Raw genomic sequence first — 18,356 nt, 5'->3', positions numbered from 1 at the left:
TGTGTGACGTCATTGTAAAAAAAATGCAAAAATCGTACCAAAACAGTAGAAACATGATGAGTTATCGCGACCCACAGGTTGGAGACCACTGCGCTAGTGCGCCGAAAGTGCTGACATTTTTTGTCTATTTTTTTACAGCACGTTGTAAACGCATTTTCTGGGCAAACTAACCGAAAAGTGTTGGTTTTTATTGATCGACAAATTACTAGGAATTCAGTTTAGGTGTTTACTGTTTTATCAAAGGAAATCGTGGATCCCCCAAAAATTATTGCAATTTTTTTCGCGCATTCGGTTTGAAAGGGGCTTATGTGCGTACTCTAACAAAGTAATTTTACGCTTATCGTGTAGCATCGGCGTTACTTTTATAAAAGATGTAACAATTTAGTAATAATAAGTGTTATTGACGCCAGTATTTAAGGTTAACAGAGAGCCAATATACTTGACAGGAAAAAAATAATCTAAAATTATTTTAGCAGTCGTAAATTTATTATGAAGACGGCAAATATTGAGTAAAGCAATTGCTATTGCATTCCAGATATACCATATTTATGAAAAGGGCAATTGTTTTTTTACATTTTGAGCTAATTGTTGTGACATTTTGAAGTAAATAAATTGTTTTGACAACATTTAGTCATAGAAAACTACTTTGATATAAACAACATATTTTACTCTTAATAATTTGTGTTTTTAGCATTTATGAGCAGTGGGCCTGTAACGCGAAATTTGGTCCGGGGCCAAAACTGGTCCGGCCTTTAAAATCCCTTATTTATTCTTTAAAATCTGATAAGAAGCCTGCAAACAGTTCAAATGGTTAAAGTAAACTATGCTACTAAATATTACCGTACAAACGAAAATAAATTATCGAAAGACTAGAAACTCCGGACCGATTTTGGCCGGACCAATTTTGGCGTGACAGGCCTACCAGTACAACAACAATCGATCATAGTTATGCCACATCTTCAATTCTCATCCACTGTTACGTCACAAACGATGTAGTTAATATTACGTTGCTATACATCAGTGCTTTTCAACCTTTTTGCTGGAGTGGAACCCCATGGAAACATTCCACTGGCTCGAGGAACCCCAGTGCAAAAATCTGGTTGTCTTATGCATTCATGCATGCAAAAAACATTTTCGAAATTGTGGACCCCTGGACTGTACTAACGGAACCCTAAGGTTCCGAGGAACCCTGGTTGAAAACCACTGCTATACATTAATGTAGTTTTGCTACTTTTAAACAGTTTTTGCCCTTTAACTGAGTATTGCCAAAACACTTAGTCTGTTACTGCTTAAAACGGTTTGCTAACATTGTTATTCGTGTTCGTTATGGCAGTTAATACAATCAAAAAAGCTAAAGAAAAAAGTTCAAACTTTTTGACCCTACAAAATTTTCGGCTGGCTACGCCACTGGTTATAATGTATAAATCTGCCTGGAGAGGGTACGGGAAGATTTAGCGCGCCGCCGCGTCGGTCGTTCTGGTATATCGACGTTTATGCACTATGTTATTAACGGGCCGATTAGACACCCTGTTTTGACACCTACCTGTTTGTTATTGCTAAATGGTTAGGGAGAGTAATGCGCGTGGGTATAGAATCTGGGTTTAGAGTAAAATTATTGGGGGAGTCAGTGATGAAGGTAAGGGTAGCATTGGCGGTTATGTAAAACGTTGAAGTCTTATTTTGGTCATTTAGATCTTATTCCGACTAGGGTTAACGTTGTCCCGACTATTAGCTATTGGCCCGATTTCGGTATTATTCTGAACTGTGTTTTGATTGATGTTATTCTAATTTTGGTCTAATGCCTAGAATTTACTTTCAATCGCTTATTTTAAATATAATAAAGATTGTTTTGGCATATTTTCTTCATTTCTTTGATTGTGCACCTGTTAAGAAACGCTGATGGTTTAACGTTATGCTATTATGTCAGTGATTTGACCTGGAATTGATTTGCTCTGATTTAATGGTTTGATATGGAATTGACTTGGGCAAGTGGTGACTTGGACTGCAATATTTGCAAAAGACTTTTTCGATCGAACCCCCGTCAACAAAACGCCTAAAAATAATACGTCAAGCATTTTAGCGTTTTTTTTTATTATTGTCTTATTTATTTAGTTGTGTATTATGTTTTCCTAAATATTCATTTGTATATCAAGAGTAAGAACTTTGCGCAAATTTCAAAAGTTTGAATGCCTACTCTCAGTCACCACAGGTCTGATGTATTTTCGTTGACCCTAGAAGCATTTGATATCGATACGTTAAGCCTTTTCCTTAAACCTATAGCTCATTAAGAAAAAACAATTTATTATTTATAAAATATAAAAAGAAATTCGCGCTCGCATCGCACGCTATGTGCGTCAATACGTTTTAACGGTTTACAAAAAAAAACCTGACGTCAGAAAGGTTGAGAAACACAAGCGTATGTTGACCGTATTGCGGGTTTTTATTGTCAAATATCGATACGTACAGATTTGTTCTTAACAGCGGTCGCAGTTTATTGTTCTGCGTAAGGATTTAGGACCGAAATATAAAATTTATTTTTGTTTTGGAAAAAATTAATCTTGAACATATAACACGAACTATATACAGTCAATATATTTTGTTATGTCATTTCTCAAACGCATTGGTGATACATATGCACTAGAACTAACATAACAGAATCGAAATATACAGCTTTGTAATGAAAGATTTACTAATACAGGCCAAATTTTTTTTCTGGGCATATTTTGTATATTTTAATTTTTCTTCTTGACCACGACGTTTACTTTCTCCACATTCTTGATCACACCAACAGCGACGGTTTGTCTCATGTCCCTGACTGCAAAACGGCCTGGATGAGAAACAGCAAAATAAGCAGGTCAAAAAATACCAACAACAAAGTTTATAATGTTGCATCTTAAAAAAGTGACATAAAGTTATAGTCCTATTTTTTGTTTGTATTGCCACTGCAAGGTAGTCGGCAACATTCCAAACAAATAATACAAATTTGAAAAATTGCCGCAGCGTTAGCATACTTAAGTATAATCTGATTGTTAACGGGGTACAGTAGAAATCAGGGGTGGGCAAACTGCGGCTCGCGAGCCTGCATGATTCTGCATGATTCTTGTGGCTCTTCTAGTCAAATAGTAAAATTTCAAAAAAAATTGTCAAGCCTACCAAGAGCCTACCTCTCCTTTTCATTTCTTTATTTAGGCAAGCATTTCGTTTATGACGTAACACTAGACATATAATCCTAAGAGTTAGTTAACAGCAAGTCAACGTAATTTCATTGCTCAGACAGTAAGCTTTAGCTCAGTTTAGTCTGCTTGAATACACTGCCAAACGAAAACGTTAACATCTAATGCTAGCAAAAAACGATGTAAAGATGAAAACTTGTTATATTACAATTCTTATATTATTGCCAAACTTACATTATTCACGGTTTTGTATTGAAATAATTTTTAGGCTCTCTGGTACTTGTATTTTCTGCAAATGGCTCTTCCATTGAATACATTTGCCCACCCCTGGTATAGATCATTATCCCTAACACTATATTTTATTTTGTAATGCAAATTTCTTGGGTCTGCGTGCGTCACGCCACCCTATAAGTTAAACAAAACTTTGACTAACTTATACTTCATAAAGACATTTTTGGTTAAGCTTTGCGTTACCGCCTATAATACAGAATAGCAATATCTAGTTAAGATGCTCATTAAAGTAACAATGTTCGACCTTCTAAACTGGATACCGGTACACGACTAAATTTTTCGCACTTTCTGAAAGGACTTACACCTTTTCTATGTTACTGGACGTAAAAGTTTTTCCAAAATATAATGTTTGTATAATCCATTTCAAAGATTAACCCAATGTAACTGTTATAGGCTTTCGCAGATTCACCGGATCTGTTGATCAAAATAGTGCAAGCAAGGCAGGCTAGAAAAAAACAAGGCCACAGTGACAGTACCATATCTTAAAATTGTTTTTCTAGCATGCCTTGCTTGCGTCTGCCATTAACAGATTCGGTGAGTCTGCGATGGCTTTTGGTACAACCAATTATAATGCATTTTTCTGTGTGTCAATTGTGTGGCCACTATCATTCTATAATTGTTATTTTTTCGTAGCCCATCCAACATACAATTCCAATATTTTTTCAGTCCTAAAGAAATCGAACCCTAAAGAAAAACTTTCTTACCCAAAGGCGGGTAGTCCGAGAAACTTTCAACAACCATAGGTTTATTGGGTACCATTAGCACCATGGCTGCGTCACCAGATTTTACAAATTTTGGGTTTTGTTCTAACTCTTTTCCGCTGCGTCGATCAATCTTCTTTTGCAGTTCGCTGAACTTGCAAGAAATATGGGATGTATGACAGTCCAAAACAGGGGAATACCCGGCACGAATTTCACCCGGGTGATTGAGAACAATTACCTATTTTTGAAAAAATGTAACTTTGTTTTTCTGTTTCAGTCATCACATTTCTTAAAAAAGTTGTTTATAATCCTTTATAACTTTGATTGCCATAGTTTTTGGGAAGAACTTTTATCACTCACGTTAATAAAGTATATCTAAAGCAGGAGTTCTTAAACTGGGGTCCATGGACCCCCTGGAGGTCCGCGAACTAGTTTTAGTATTTTAGGGGGTCCATGAAGGCTTAGTTAAAAAACTAGTGTATATTTAAAGAAATTTAATTTAAAATTAAACGGTTTTGGAATGAATGTATAGTTGGACTCCATTTAACTTTCACATTTTTCGGACCGAAATAACAGAGTCATGAAGTCTATTTGTTTTGTGACGTCAATTTATGACGTCATTTTGGAGCATTTCCTGTCTACCGGGGTCCATGCAAAGCAAAAAAAAATTAAGGGGTCCGCGGTAAAAAAAGTTTAAGAACCCCTGATCTAAAGCCTTGATTTTGTTTTTTTGAATGTACTACATATATACTATTACCTCCAACAAAAACTGTTTCATTATTATATTTTTCTACCGGATCGGGGAAAATCAAAAATAAATTAAAAAAACAGAAAAGTTAATCAGTTGAACCTGTGCCAAAAATGAACTTGCTGCCCTGGGCGGATCATTTTTTGAATCACCAGCCACGTAACCGCGTCTTAGATCTTTGACGGAAACATTTTTCACGTTGAATCCAACGTTATCTCCTGGTTGAGCCTGGGCAATTGCAGTATGGTGCATTTCCACAGTTTTGACTTCTGTTACAATTTTGCCTGGCGCAAAAGCAGCAACCATTCCTGACTTTAGAATACCAGTTTCTACGCGACCTACCGGAACAGTTCCAATTCCTATAAATGAACAGAAATTTTAGAGCAGCCTGCTGATTACCATAACTTTGGGATTTGTCATTTTTTTAATAATCCTAACAAGGTCATTGTTAATAAACTATCAAAAGGTACATAATATAAAAGTAATATACCATCATATCTATACTAATATAGATTGACTCTTCTGTTTTTAAAACAATGTAGTAATATGGTTTTAGCAAACTTAAATAAATGATTTTGTGTTTTATATGTACTATTACTTAAAAATATATGGCAAACAAAAGAGATGTTTCATAATTACATATCATATCAATTTGGGAAACAGGAAAAAAAGTCGATAGGTATGATTTCAACGAAATTATTATTAACGAAACAATTTATAACGGAATACACTCTCATGACTTAAACCAACTGATAGGCAGGGGCGCCCGCAGAAAATTTTCCAGGGGGGGGGGGCAATCAGGGGCGTAACCAGAAAATCAAAAAAGGAAAAAAAAATAAAACAAATCAAAAAAAAAATCGTCTGGCGTTAATGAATAATGACGTAATAAAACAGTGAGAGTATGATGTCATAGAATGGTGATTGCAAGACATGATAAAAAACTAATCAGAAACAGCCAAAAACGTCCAGCAAAAGCGACCAGTGCGTCATCGACAATCCTGTCAGGCGCCAGCTGCTAAATCACGGTGTGCAATCGTTAACTTCATGCAAAAATCAACCAAGACCGTGAAATATGTGTGATTAATTGTGGTAGAATCACACATAATTCGACTATCAGCAGCGTTTCAAGTTTTATGAACGGAACGAGCGCTAAATTACAAGCACGTCTTTCACCACCTGCAATACTAAACGAATATCGTTTTTTTCCGGGTGTTATTATGCCAAGATTAGCGCAACATCTGCGCCGAACTGTGTGCCAAGTCAGCTAAATTACAAGCTGCGGTTGAGGGGAAATAAGTTGTGTCCATTGCACACTTAGCACGTGGTCTTAGAGTATGCTTAAAGAGCATAATTTTGCGTTAACCATCATTACTTAAAATTGGACTTTGAAACGCGCACGAAAGTCACCATTATACCTCCTTTTAAGAATCTGCTTCAGTTAAACAAATGTCGATGTTACACCAACATAGGATATTAACGCAGAGACCGAACAGCGAGGAACATGCTGCGTATAACTCGTTTTTTAGCAAGAAAAAAAAACAAAGGTTTGACTTAGCGTTGTCAATTGTCCAATACACACTTGCTAATCATAGTCAACCTAAACAAATAACGAAAGAGAAAAACTTTCAGCGTTTACGGTCGACCAAACAAAAGACGAAAAACGGCCCACCTGGATACGCTACTGGGGGCAAGTAATACATATTACACTTATAAATAATACAATTAATCGCATTTTAAATTCCAGGGGGGCAAGGGCCATAAAAATTATGAAAATCAAAGCCGGTTTGGTAATTTGCTGCAAAATATATACCAAGCGCAGCTATCTCCGTAAGCAAGGACATTCACAACGTAAAGTTCATTTACATCAGTATTATTTTAGTTTGAACTTAAAAAAACCTCCTATTTTGTAGACGTCCTGTAAAGGCAAGCGAAGTGGCTTGTCGTAAGGACGTTTGGGCTGATTAATTGCATCCAGCGCATCAAGGAGAGTGTATCCCGACAGTGGCTTGATTTCCTTTTTTTCAACATCCTTTCTTTCAACATTCCATCCCTTATACCAACGCATTTTTTCCGAACGTTCCAACATGTTGTCGCCATGCCAACCGGATATAGGAATAACAGCGACCTCCTTCGGGTTATAACCAATTTTCTTTAAATAACTTTGGACCTCCTTGACGATTTCATTAAACCTTGACAAAAACTGTATATAAGACAATCTCGTTTTTTACGATTTAATTACTTTATCTCTACAAGTTATAACTTTTTCGGGCGGGATTTGACTGTTTTAAACATCGGGATGCAAAACCAATCCCGTGTCTTAATTTCGTTGTATTGTTATGGGAAGTATAATTACTGTATAGTTTTTATGTAGGGTTTGCCTAACCTTGCTTGACTGTACGGAGGTTCGGTATTGTCGATTTTGTTCACTGCCACAATCATCTGCTTGACACCCAATGTGTAAGCAAGCAGGGCATGTTCCCGAGTTTGGCCGTTCTTGGAAATACCAGATTCGAATTCGCCAGTGCTAGCGGCCACAATCAAAACCGCACAATCGGCCTGAAATGAAACATATTTCTGCGTAGCACTACTTTTCCCTAAAATTATTTGACTGTCAGATCTCTATGCAAAAGGTATAATATATTATGAAGCAGATTTTAAGTAACTATTTTATGGAGCAATTTTAAGTAACTTGGTTGGCTAAAAATCTATTTTAATGTAAAAACGAAAAATTACCGAACAATTAACTCAATATAGAAAGTTTTAGAGCGTTTGTAACATTTCAACCAGCAGCTGATCGCCATTGTAGTATGACTTTTGGTAAAACAAATATGGTTAACAAAAAAGTAATAGATTAGAAAGCTTTGCTAAGGGTGATTAAAAGATCTGCCACACACGGCCCGCTGCAACGTTGTGAATAGTAACTTTGTCGACTCTCCACGAGTATAATAATAAAAAATATGGTAGCAAATGTGCTATCAAAGAACCTCTTTCACTACAGAACCATATATTTGTGTTAAGGTAATGAAAAATCATGTTTTGAAAACATTTAACATCATAAAGTATGATATGTTGTTGCTCAAAATAACGCATTGTTTAGTAATGCGTTATCAAATTTTGAATCCAAAAATAAAATGGGCGGGTTAAGCGTGTATACAAAACTGTATGTAATACAAATTTCAAAGTTTGTCTATATTTTATTGCATTATCAACTTATAGTAAAAAACAAAGAAGTCGCCTCTTTCGGATTTATGCAATATCGTATCGACATTATAAAGTATTAGAATACATAGGCCTATTTATTGAAATCGATTTTATTAATGTTGCTGTCTTTTTTCTTCTCTGTTAACAACTTTAAGCTTACAAAAAGTTAATTAAAGAGTATTTCGTATCTCAAAAATACTGTCTTTTGGTAATGTGCGCGACATTTTATACTCGTCAAAACATTAACCAACGTTGGGAAGAACGTCCCCATTTCTAGCTTATTTTATAGTCTACAAAAGCAGTTACCTGTGATGTGCCTGTGATCATGTTCTTAATAAAGTCCCGATGTCCAGGAGCGTCGATGATGGTAATGAAATATTTGGTAGTCTCAAACTTCCACAAGGCAATATCGATGGTAATGCCGCGTTCTCGTTCTGCCTTCAGTTTGTCCAACACCCAAGCGTACTTGAAGGAACCTTTGCCCATCTGATAACAGGTAAATAAGAGATAGTTTCAACTATACTAAACCGCATATATTATTATTTGTATTTTGCGATCTATTTAAGCGATGGAAATTGATATTTTGATTAAAGCAATTGATGTTCTGATTTCCAAATGTGCCAAAATAGTTACCGATATAAACTAAAATCTTTCTTTTTGGTAATATTATGTTGCAAACAAAATTAATCGTATCGATAAATTATAAGAATTATTAAGTGAAACCTCCGTGAGAAAAAAATCTATTTTAGTTAAATACTTGCAACTGTCTGTGAAACCAGGGTATCGCTATTCAATGCACCCAACCACTGTGATTTAGGAAATTATTTGAAGCAGGTCAAAATAATTCGCTTCTTGTAACTTTTGGTTTCTCTGTAGAAGTATCTTATTTTTGAAAATTATTAATGCAAGTTTTGTTGGCCCATGGCACGTTGCTTAAAGCTTTAGGCAGATCTGAAAATTGTAACTAAATCTACCGGGTAATATAACAGATATAAAAATAGCCAAGTGGTAAGATTGTTTCTGGTTGGTTTAGAAAAAACAGTTATTCTTACGTCCTGAGCCTCCTTTTCATACTTCTCGATGGCTCGTTTGTCGATTCCACCACATTTGTAAATTAAATGACCGGACGTTGTAGACTTGCCAGAGTCGACGTGACCAATTACCACGATGTTGATATGAAGCTTTTCCTTTGCTTGCGGCATTTTTTCCAGGTTAAAAATACACTTCACGATACCTATATAACGTTTCTCAATACCTTTGTTAATTACCTTTTTTTGAAAAGTTAATTTAAATGTTATGCGTTTTAATTTGTAACTTAGCTAGCATATCACCCACAAAAAAAAAATTTAAAAGCATTGACCTAGTACTTAATTTTTACCCACTGTGTTATATTTAAGTTAATTGTTTCTAATATAAGTAACATACTTTCATTAGCGCACTTCAGAAACTTATGTGGTGACCCCAAAAATTTTATTCTGAAAACATCACACACAAAACTTGTAGGCTATAGTATACGGTGTCCAGATCGACATACTTGATTAGCAAAATCATTCGTGGTAGCAACTAATCTATGGAATATACAACAACGTAACTTTTGCAAGAGTTTCTTAAAAATCGTCCCAAACCGTAGGCTATGATTTGTGCAAATATGGAATGTATACTCAGTTGTTATCAATCTTTATCTTCGTTATCTAACCGGTATTGAAATACTATCTTTCAGGTTAACTATTTTATTACTGCTAAATATAACCTGCGAAAAGCTAACTTTAAACCTATGTTTCCTAAAAACGCTATTCTGAAAAATCAACGCAACTCTGCCCATGCATTTTTTTGTTATGTATGGCCCACACCTATTTGGTGACAAAGGCTTTTATGCCTCATAGCGTGTGTTTTTCTGTCGCAATGTACAGTGACGACTGGAATAGGTAGGGTGGAATAGGTACGCCTCAAGATCATCAGACCAAGAACAACCTCATTGTTTTCAACCAGAGCGAAAAATAAATACGCAACGCAAAGCGGCGAACAATATAAAAACCTTGATTCTGGACTAACTAAAGCAGGGGTTTCCAGCCTTTTTGCTGCTCGTACCCTTTTGTCAGGTCAGACCAAATTCTATTGTTTCAGATATATATGATTTGTTTCAGATATATATATATATATGGCTAAATTACATTGCTTTTATAGCTCAATTAAAAGTTAAAGCGGTATTTCACTAAAAAATGCAAAAATGTGAAAGAAATGAAATGTCTGTTCTTTTGTTTGTCACTTCCCCAATTGTTATCTTTTCCCTTTTGCCAGTGATGACCGATACCGTGTCAGATAACTACATTTTCTATTTTAATAAAGACATTTAACAAACAAAACAACACATTGCGTGTTTACAGATATTTTCAAAAGGGGGTGGTATATAGTTCTAATTTTAAAATATCAATATAAATCTATATAGTTGTCAAAAAGTCTGAAACCCGTACAGTTACTTACCTTGTTTAAACCAATAACGTTTACAAGAGCACAGAATTGACAACAACTTTTTAGCACAAGTATATTACAAATTAGTTAGTTATTAGTTATTAAAAATGGGTTATCTCTTCATGTTTGCAGATAAATGTATCCCATAAAGTTTGGAATCGGTCGCCCAGTACTGTTACGGATTACTATTACTGAGCATTTTTGAGTCCATCCCCCATCCCGTTTTAAAATTACCAGCCGCGTTACACTGCGTATTGATGTTTCGGTCCAGTTGCAAATCATGTGTGTGTTTATATTTTCCCATGAACCGTGAACTTTTCACTCAATATATCTTTAGGCGCAAGTCGTCATTATTAATCACGATTGAATGTGTTTTGTAAAAGCACTGAAATCTAAATCAGTTTGCACGCTGTGTGTTACTGTGTTACATAATTTATAGGCTTCCATATTATTTTCCTGAAAATAAATTAATCAACAGAAAAAGTATAACATTTGTGTTTTTCTGCACCCTTACGCCTATATACATTATATTATGACGTTGAACGCGATATAAAACCAAACTCTTGAGCATCGGAATTCTTTATGCATGCTAAAAAATATTAGCGCCATTTGCGCTGAAATTAAAATAAATTTCTTCATTTGCTTAAAGATGCACAGTGGTCCACAAAATGATTTGTAGGACTATAGGATTATTATAGGCTATTATTTTACACCCTCTGCGAATTTCCAATAGCCCGTGTCGCCTTTTATACCCTTTAATGTATGTATATTCTTGATTTCTGTTTCCACACTAGACTTATTTTAAGGTGTCACATTTTATTCATGCCCGAAACAAAATTTCGGGATCCATTCCTACTTTTCTCCCATTTTGTTTTGTAGAATAAAGTCAACAGACTTAGAAGAATACCAAAGCCTAACAGAAGTAGGTATCATTTTGTCAAAAATGAATAAAGGGTTATTAGAAACGTTTAAAAACAAATCTACTTCTATACGGGCTTTGATATTCGTACTACGTCGGACTACAACACACAATCTTTAGCGCAAAAGTCAACAGGTTTTAGAGACCTTGGCTGCGTTATGCATTTACTTGGCAAGTCCTTCAGTGCTGTGCAGAAAAAATCGCTTAAACTTAGGCGAGGCGCAATGTTGTTAACATGCAACATCTCTAATAAATCTAGGTAAGGTATGCACAAATACCACAGTATAACAAAAAAAACTTTACTGGGAAGTGTTAGCTATTCTAAGTAAAACAATTTTCAACGCATACTTTTAAAATTCTATAGAGGTTATCCATGGAGCAAACTAACATCAATATAGTGATTGGTTATGTGGATTCCAACATAGACACCATATTTGCAAACTTGATTGTCGAACGTGTAGAAAACGAATCTAACTTCGTTTATAAGCTATACAGATAGTTGTTGAACATCGTTTTAAATTCGCTTTTAATGAAGCCCACATCGCACATAGCAATATAGTAGTTGAGTGTTGTGTAAAACAATAGCAGAAAGACGACTACAAATGTTTACGGCAAAAAAAAATAATTTAACACCAGCAGATTGTGCATAGCATTCTACTTGATAGAGCGCTAAAAACTAACGCGGTAAAAACAGGCATCAATGTGGTTTAGAATTTAACAAGGCTTTCACCATACAAAGAAACCTGCGGTGTATTAAACACCCATTAAAAATTAACGATGTCTACAAGATAATATTGGAAACAAATTATGAGGGCCATTGGTTTACAAAATGTTATTATGGCTGTGGAGACCTCTGATTAAGAATATGCTGAAGAACTCCTCAGTATAGTAGTAGGCCTACCTATATTTTTGAATTTGGCGTTAGACTTAACGAACAAAAGGCCTCTATAATATATATAGACAATACTTGATTTGAAACGGATGTAACGAATATTAGCCGCCTTCCTGTGTTTGCACAACAGACAAGCTATATTTATTTTGTATTTGTTAACCCGTAGACCAGTCTAGCTCAACCATACTCAAAATCTGACCCGCTGCTTCATTTTACTGGGCGGCGATCTTATTCGCATAGAAGACTGATTAAAATAAAAAAAGCTTAAAATTTGTTTTATTGACCTTGCGTTTTTAACATGCGTTTCGCGTGTCAATGATTTATTTTAATGTTTTGTATTGCGACATGCAAATGTTTTTGCATGAAGACTCTGTAAAAAAATTACAATTTGCATGATTCCACATAGCCCGGTGCTGCGAAGACCAATATTCTCTAAAAAACGGTTTCTGCCAAATTGTATGGTTAATTCTGTTTCACTGGCGAGTTCTGAACGAGGGGTTCTACCTCACTTCCTTTTTATAATCGTTTTGTTTCAGTTTTATTCCATTAACGAGGAGGCATTTTTGTCTTGTAATTAATTCAACCGTTTTACGTGCATATTATTCAGCCAAATCCGACATATCTACAATTCATCCTACTTTTAATAACTCTGAAAACATCACACAAAACATGTAGGCTATAGTGTATGTTTTTGTGCTGTAGGTATATTCAATTGTCATCAAACCGATGTTGAAACAAAATCCGTCTGGAAAACTATTTTCTTACTGGTAAATATAAGAAGTGAAACCTGAACGCACATATGCGTGTGTTTACAACTGAAATCTAGCCCTTCTGAAGATGCTTTTTGACTAACGATTACGGCTTACATATCATTAGTATACCGAAATGTCGATCACGACAGATTCGGTGTAGAGTCTGCAATGGCTTTCGGCATAGTAAATATAAGTTGTGAAAATCTGACTTTCAGTCCATGCTCTACTGCTTTGAAGACTATTACGTTTTTCTACGAAACATAATATCCTGTTGGCCGCCATGCGATATACTGTATAGCTATTATGTGATGTTTTGTTGTTCAAATAAATAAAATTAAACTGCATTAACAATTTGTTTGAGTTAACAAGTGTTTGTTTTAAGTTTTCTGGAAAAAGAATGATAAAACTGCTGAACATAAACTGTTTTTTGTTTACATTTAAAATGCTATGGTAAAGTCTAACTGAAATAATGCATGGACAATTATTGTCATGTAACGTGAAACATACCGAGCAGGGTTGCCAGATTGGCTTTTTTAAAGGCAAATTTTACAAGTTTGACTCTTTTTAAACATGGTTGGCGTCAGAAAATTCAGTTAGCTTTTTTGTAAAAGCTAAAACTAGTCAAATTGCATAGGCCTACTTTCATAGTTCCAAAACTTTTGTTTTAAGATCTGTATAGGCCCTATACCTAGCCTGAATTTAACAATAATAAAATGGGTCGCCAACCGGTTTGATTCGGTTGGTTCTTGTTTAGATTTATTAAGATTGGCATTGGATCTAAGCAAAATATTTTGGGGCTATTTTGTTTTGATACTATAGGAAGTACTGCAAAAACAAAACACGTTGTATGTCGCTCATACAGTTCAGTGAAGTGGATTGATTAGCAAAGCCCCGCTTTATTACTATTAGCAGGCAGCCCAAAACATTTGAGAAACACCTCGCTTTAGGGTGAGCTCATCAAATTGAAGTATTTTTCAATAGAAAACTTGACAAAAAATATCATTTTCAGCTTAAAGATAGAAGGATAACTGAGCTTTTACAAAAATACAAATTTTCATTTTGGTTGGTATGTTGTTAATGTGTTATGTCCAGTCATGTTGCCATATCACACAAGTTTGAACCTTAAAGGTTATTTATTACAAATCAACTTATAGTATTTATAGCCTTTTATAAGTTTTGAATTTATTTAATTAATGTTTGGCATTTTCTGGCTCTTTTTATTCACGGTTAGTCTTTTCAAAATTTTAATCTGGCAACCCTGATACCGAACAACACATAATCAAAACATTCAAATCATCGCATTTCTGGCATACTAATACGTTTTGTTATGTATGGCCCGCACCCTAACGCATTATTACGTGACTATAGCGTTCATGCTTAATAGCATGTGTATGTGGCGCGATCTATAGTGACGACGGAAATAGCTAGGGTGGGCCTCAAGATCGTCAGACCAAAAAGTTACGGTCTGTAGGACAATATGAACAACCTCATTGTTTGCAACCAGACCGAGTAGTCAATACTCAATCCAATGCGGCGACAAATATAAAAACCTTGATGCTGAACTAACTGAAAGGACCCTCTTTATTACCATCGTACGCCCATACGCAGGACTTTACCAGTATTAGGGCGACAAATCAGAAACTTTAGTTGCTAAATGTGTTACATTTAGCTCAACACATAACAAATTAACACATTTTGGTCAATAATTTTAAAAACTACAATATTTGTGCTACTTTTGCTAAAATTATGTTGAATTACCTCGAACACAGTTCTTATAAATTTATCGTTCTAAAACAGTGGCCTTAAATCTTTTAACCTTGGACACCTTCAACTCTTGTACAAAACAAAGACATGTTTTAACGTGACGTCGTTAAGAAATTCAATTTTGACAACTTGTTTTGTTACTGTAAAAAAGTGATACGCTTCTTGACCAGCCCCACATTTCTTTATATGTGTGGTAACTGGTCTTAATAGCAAAAATGATGAAAATACATTATTATGCACCTAAAATTCCTTCAACATGTATTCCCTTTTTCTTACTTAATGGATGGATATCCCGTCCTGATTATTTTAAGCATTTCAAAAAGGTTTTCATCTGACGACACATTTAAGTAAAATAGGCTTAGTCGCGAACATCCGTCATTTTATCAGACATTTGCTTAATTTGGATACGGAAAATGATCAGGACGGGAATAATTAAATTCAGACAAAAAATATAATATTATAGTATAAGTGTATATACTACATAAGACCTTGTACAAAGATGACTGTTAATGCTTTTACACATTTATTAACCAAACTAAGTCAATACCTGTAAACAAACCAATTAATGTATTTTTGAAAAAATACACAAGAGCTACATGCTAAGGTTATTGCAACATAAATAAATAGTATTTCAAACAAATGAATTTATCTACAGGCTTAAAAAAAATTATCTGATAAACTTAAACGATGATACGGGCGTTCCTCAATCAAAGGTGGAACTGCAGATCCTTCTTTAAAGTTAGAAAGGTTTACTTTCAACCAAATAAAATAAGTACTATGTGCGTTTATTATTTTGTAAACTATTATTGTTATAAATTTGTTTTTTAATTGTTTTTATGTCGTTTTTAGGTTTCAGTTTATCAATTTACAAAAACAACCCTTCTATAAAATAAAAAATACATGGATTAAACATATTTTGTTTGCATTACACAAAATAAATTCATCAAAAAATTGTTTATTTTAGTTAATTATTTTATTATATATTTGGAGTCCTAGTTTTGTGTAATCTTAAAATCAAACACACAATGCAATTTAGCAAAGAATGTGGTAACTTTTGCTTGCCTTGTTTGTTTGCTTGATAAATTGAATGTTTAGGCAAACACATCGATTGAAGATACAAGAGCAGCATTCGGTGATCGTTAGCAAATCATATTTGTTGTTTTGTCGCCCTAACACTAACCTTGTTGTTTAAGTAAAACCCCGTATTTGTTAAGTGCTTATGGTATTGCTAAAGGCTAATAATTTAACCTGTTTGCGTTGTATTATGTGCTAAACTATAAATACCGTTCACACGTGGAAAAAGCCTTACAATTTTTGCAAGTAAACCTCTCTAAACCAGTGGTTCTCAACCTTTTTGTATCCGTGGCCCCTTTTTGATGCTTTCAAATAGTCGCGGACCCCTTACATTTTCTGGTGTTATATGTGCGTTTAGTTTTTTTTAATAAATCAGTATATCTGCCTAGTGCACCTTATGTTGGGTAAAGTAACAGACAACACCAAATTATGTTATGACACGTTTATTTTAATGTTTGTTCTGCTGCAACTCCGAAGTAAGTCTTGAAATGAGTGTTTGTGGTATTGACTATGCTAAACGCATGTCATCTTTACGAAACTTATCCTAAACTAAAATGAATTACATGTGAGCTGAAATAATCTTCCATATCACAATATATTTGTGTTCTATCACAATGGAAGTGTTACGTCACACTTAATGCGATTTACAACATGTTACAATGTGATTTCATCACCTACCAAAATTCTGATTAAGCATATTTCCTATCGCTAATTAATTTAATAAAGGTATATTAAGAAGTTTTCGCGGATCCCCTGAAAACGTTTTGTGGACCCCCAGGGGTCCGTGAAACTCCGGTGGAGAACCACAGCTCTAAACTGTACAAATTGGAAAATATATTGTGTTGTTGGTAATTATAGTTTTACTGTACCCTCCCGATTTTCTTTCAGCAGCATATTTGAGAGTAATAAATGTGTAAAAAGAAAGTTTTAAAATATGCATGTTTATTGGGTATATTGTAGTGTACCCAAATTAGGAAACAGTAAAAATTAGGTAATTTTGGCATTTACCCAACAATTATTGGCTAAAACAGTTGGGTAAAACAGAATTTAACCCAACCAAATTTCAGTAAAAAATTAGGTAATTTAGACATTTACCCAACAATTATTGGCCAAATTAGTGGGGTAAAACAGTATTTAACTCAACGAAATTTGTGTTTAAACAACCTAAAAAAATATGGGTTTCCCCACCAAGATACCAAAACTTTTTTTTTTTACTTAATTAGGTTCAAAGTGCAACACCTATGAAATGGCGGTAAAGCGTTGGCCGAAGCGTAATAAATGCGTTTATTTTGCTTAAACAGACAAACATTTCCTTTGGTAAAAAAAATAGTTAAGTATCAAGGCAATTTGAACATATTCATCGGCCAACAGCTATTTTGCTTCTTGTAACCGCGCAAAAATTTGCGCAAAGCGCAATAAAATAATGCGTTTTTTACCCAATTAAACTGTTAAGTTGGGAGACATGTTTCTGGCGTTACCCTGGAGATATAGCATTACAGATTCGCCAAAATTAGACTTTTTTGCCCTAATTAAAGTATAGGACAGAAACATATTATTAGTGTTGCGTAAGACTTGTTGATCAATCGGTAACATTTTCGGCTGATGTCACGGGCCTCTACATATACAAACTTTTTACCCCATCCGTCAGAAATTAGTACAGTTCTAAGCAAGGATCAAAAAGTCTGACTTTTAGACTTTGAGGTCTTGGACAATGCACAAATCTGACTTAACAAATCTGCATAAGAAGATTAAGTGTAATATCCTTGACCCACCCTAACCCAAACGCTAACGCACCCTAACCCTAAATATGTGCTTTAATAATTACATAAACGCTTTAGTTTCCAATACACAAATCCGTGAAGTAACAATCCTATATACCCCGGTCAAGAAATTATCTTATGCCAAGCCCAGTTTGGGATTTTTCCCTAGCGTTGAAGAAGTGCGGTGAGATTCCTAGATGGTGATGCACAATTTTTTTCGAGTCACGTTTTTCTTTAACAACCACAAAAACGGTATAGTAATAATAAAAATAAAAAGAAAGTTTGAACTCTTTTTGTGTTTAGCTTTTGCCTTTGTATGAATTGCATATCGAACACAAATAAATATGCTGGCAAACCGTTTCGAGCAGCAACTGACTGAGTTTTAGCGCAATACTCAAAATAATTATTCAGGGAGCAAAAATAAAATCACCAAAACGTACAGTAGCAAAATCACATTAATAGAGCAAACGTAATAATGACTATATCGTTCATAACGTAACACTGCATGACATTTGATGGCGTGGCACGCCTTTGATGAACTGTTGTGGTACCGCTCATAAAAGCTACAAAACAAATTGTTATTAAGAGTACAATATTTATAAATTTTGGGGT

The 18,356-nt window shown here is 34.7% G+C and overlaps 1 protein-coding gene across 1 annotated transcript; it reads right to left on the bottom strand.

The window, feature by feature from the left end:
• Nucleotides 1-2,421: 2,421 nt before the first annotated feature.
• Nucleotides 2,422-9,379, bottom strand: LOC146136643 (elongation factor 1-alpha-like). The gene is made up of 7 exons (XM_083395953.1): nt 9,167-9,379; nt 8,421-8,600; nt 7,297-7,469; nt 6,810-7,102; nt 5,016-5,272; nt 4,169-4,403; nt 2,422-2,827 (listed from the first exon to the last, which is right to left on the bottom strand). Exons 1-7 carry the CDS (start codon nt 9,314-9,316, stop codon nt 2,733-2,735), a joined length of 1,383 nt encoding a protein of 460 aa, XP_083252079.1. The 5' UTR covers nt 9,317-9,379; the 3' UTR covers nt 2,422-2,732.
• Nucleotides 9,380-18,356: the final 8,977 nt, after the last annotated feature.

The sequence above is a fragment of the Ascidiella aspersa genome, chromosome 8 (assembly GCF_963924565.1).
Source record: "Ascidiella aspersa chromosome 8, kaAscAspe10.2, whole genome shotgun sequence".
In the NCBI taxonomy this organism is placed as follows: Eukaryota; Metazoa; Chordata; class Ascidiacea; order Phlebobranchia; family Ascidiidae; genus Ascidiella; species Ascidiella aspersa.
The sequence above is the reverse complement of the archived record's forward strand: the minus strand, read 5'-3'. Positions and strand labels throughout refer to the sequence as shown.

Excerpts from the sequence above, each read along its gene's own strand:
- LOC146136643 (XM_083395953.1), bottom strand. The coding sequence starts at position 9,316 with ATGCCGCAAGCAAAGGAAAAGCTTCATATCAACATCGTGGTAATTGGT. Across the intron at positions 5,273-6,809 it reads GGACGTCTACAAAATAGGAG|GAATTGGAACTGTTCCGGTA; the intron begins GTTTTTTTAAGT and ends GTTCATTTATAG. Across the intron at positions 4,404-5,015 it reads CAAGTTCATTTTTGGCACAG|GTAATTGTTCTCAATCACCC; the intron begins GTTCAACTGATT and ends TTTCAAAAATAG.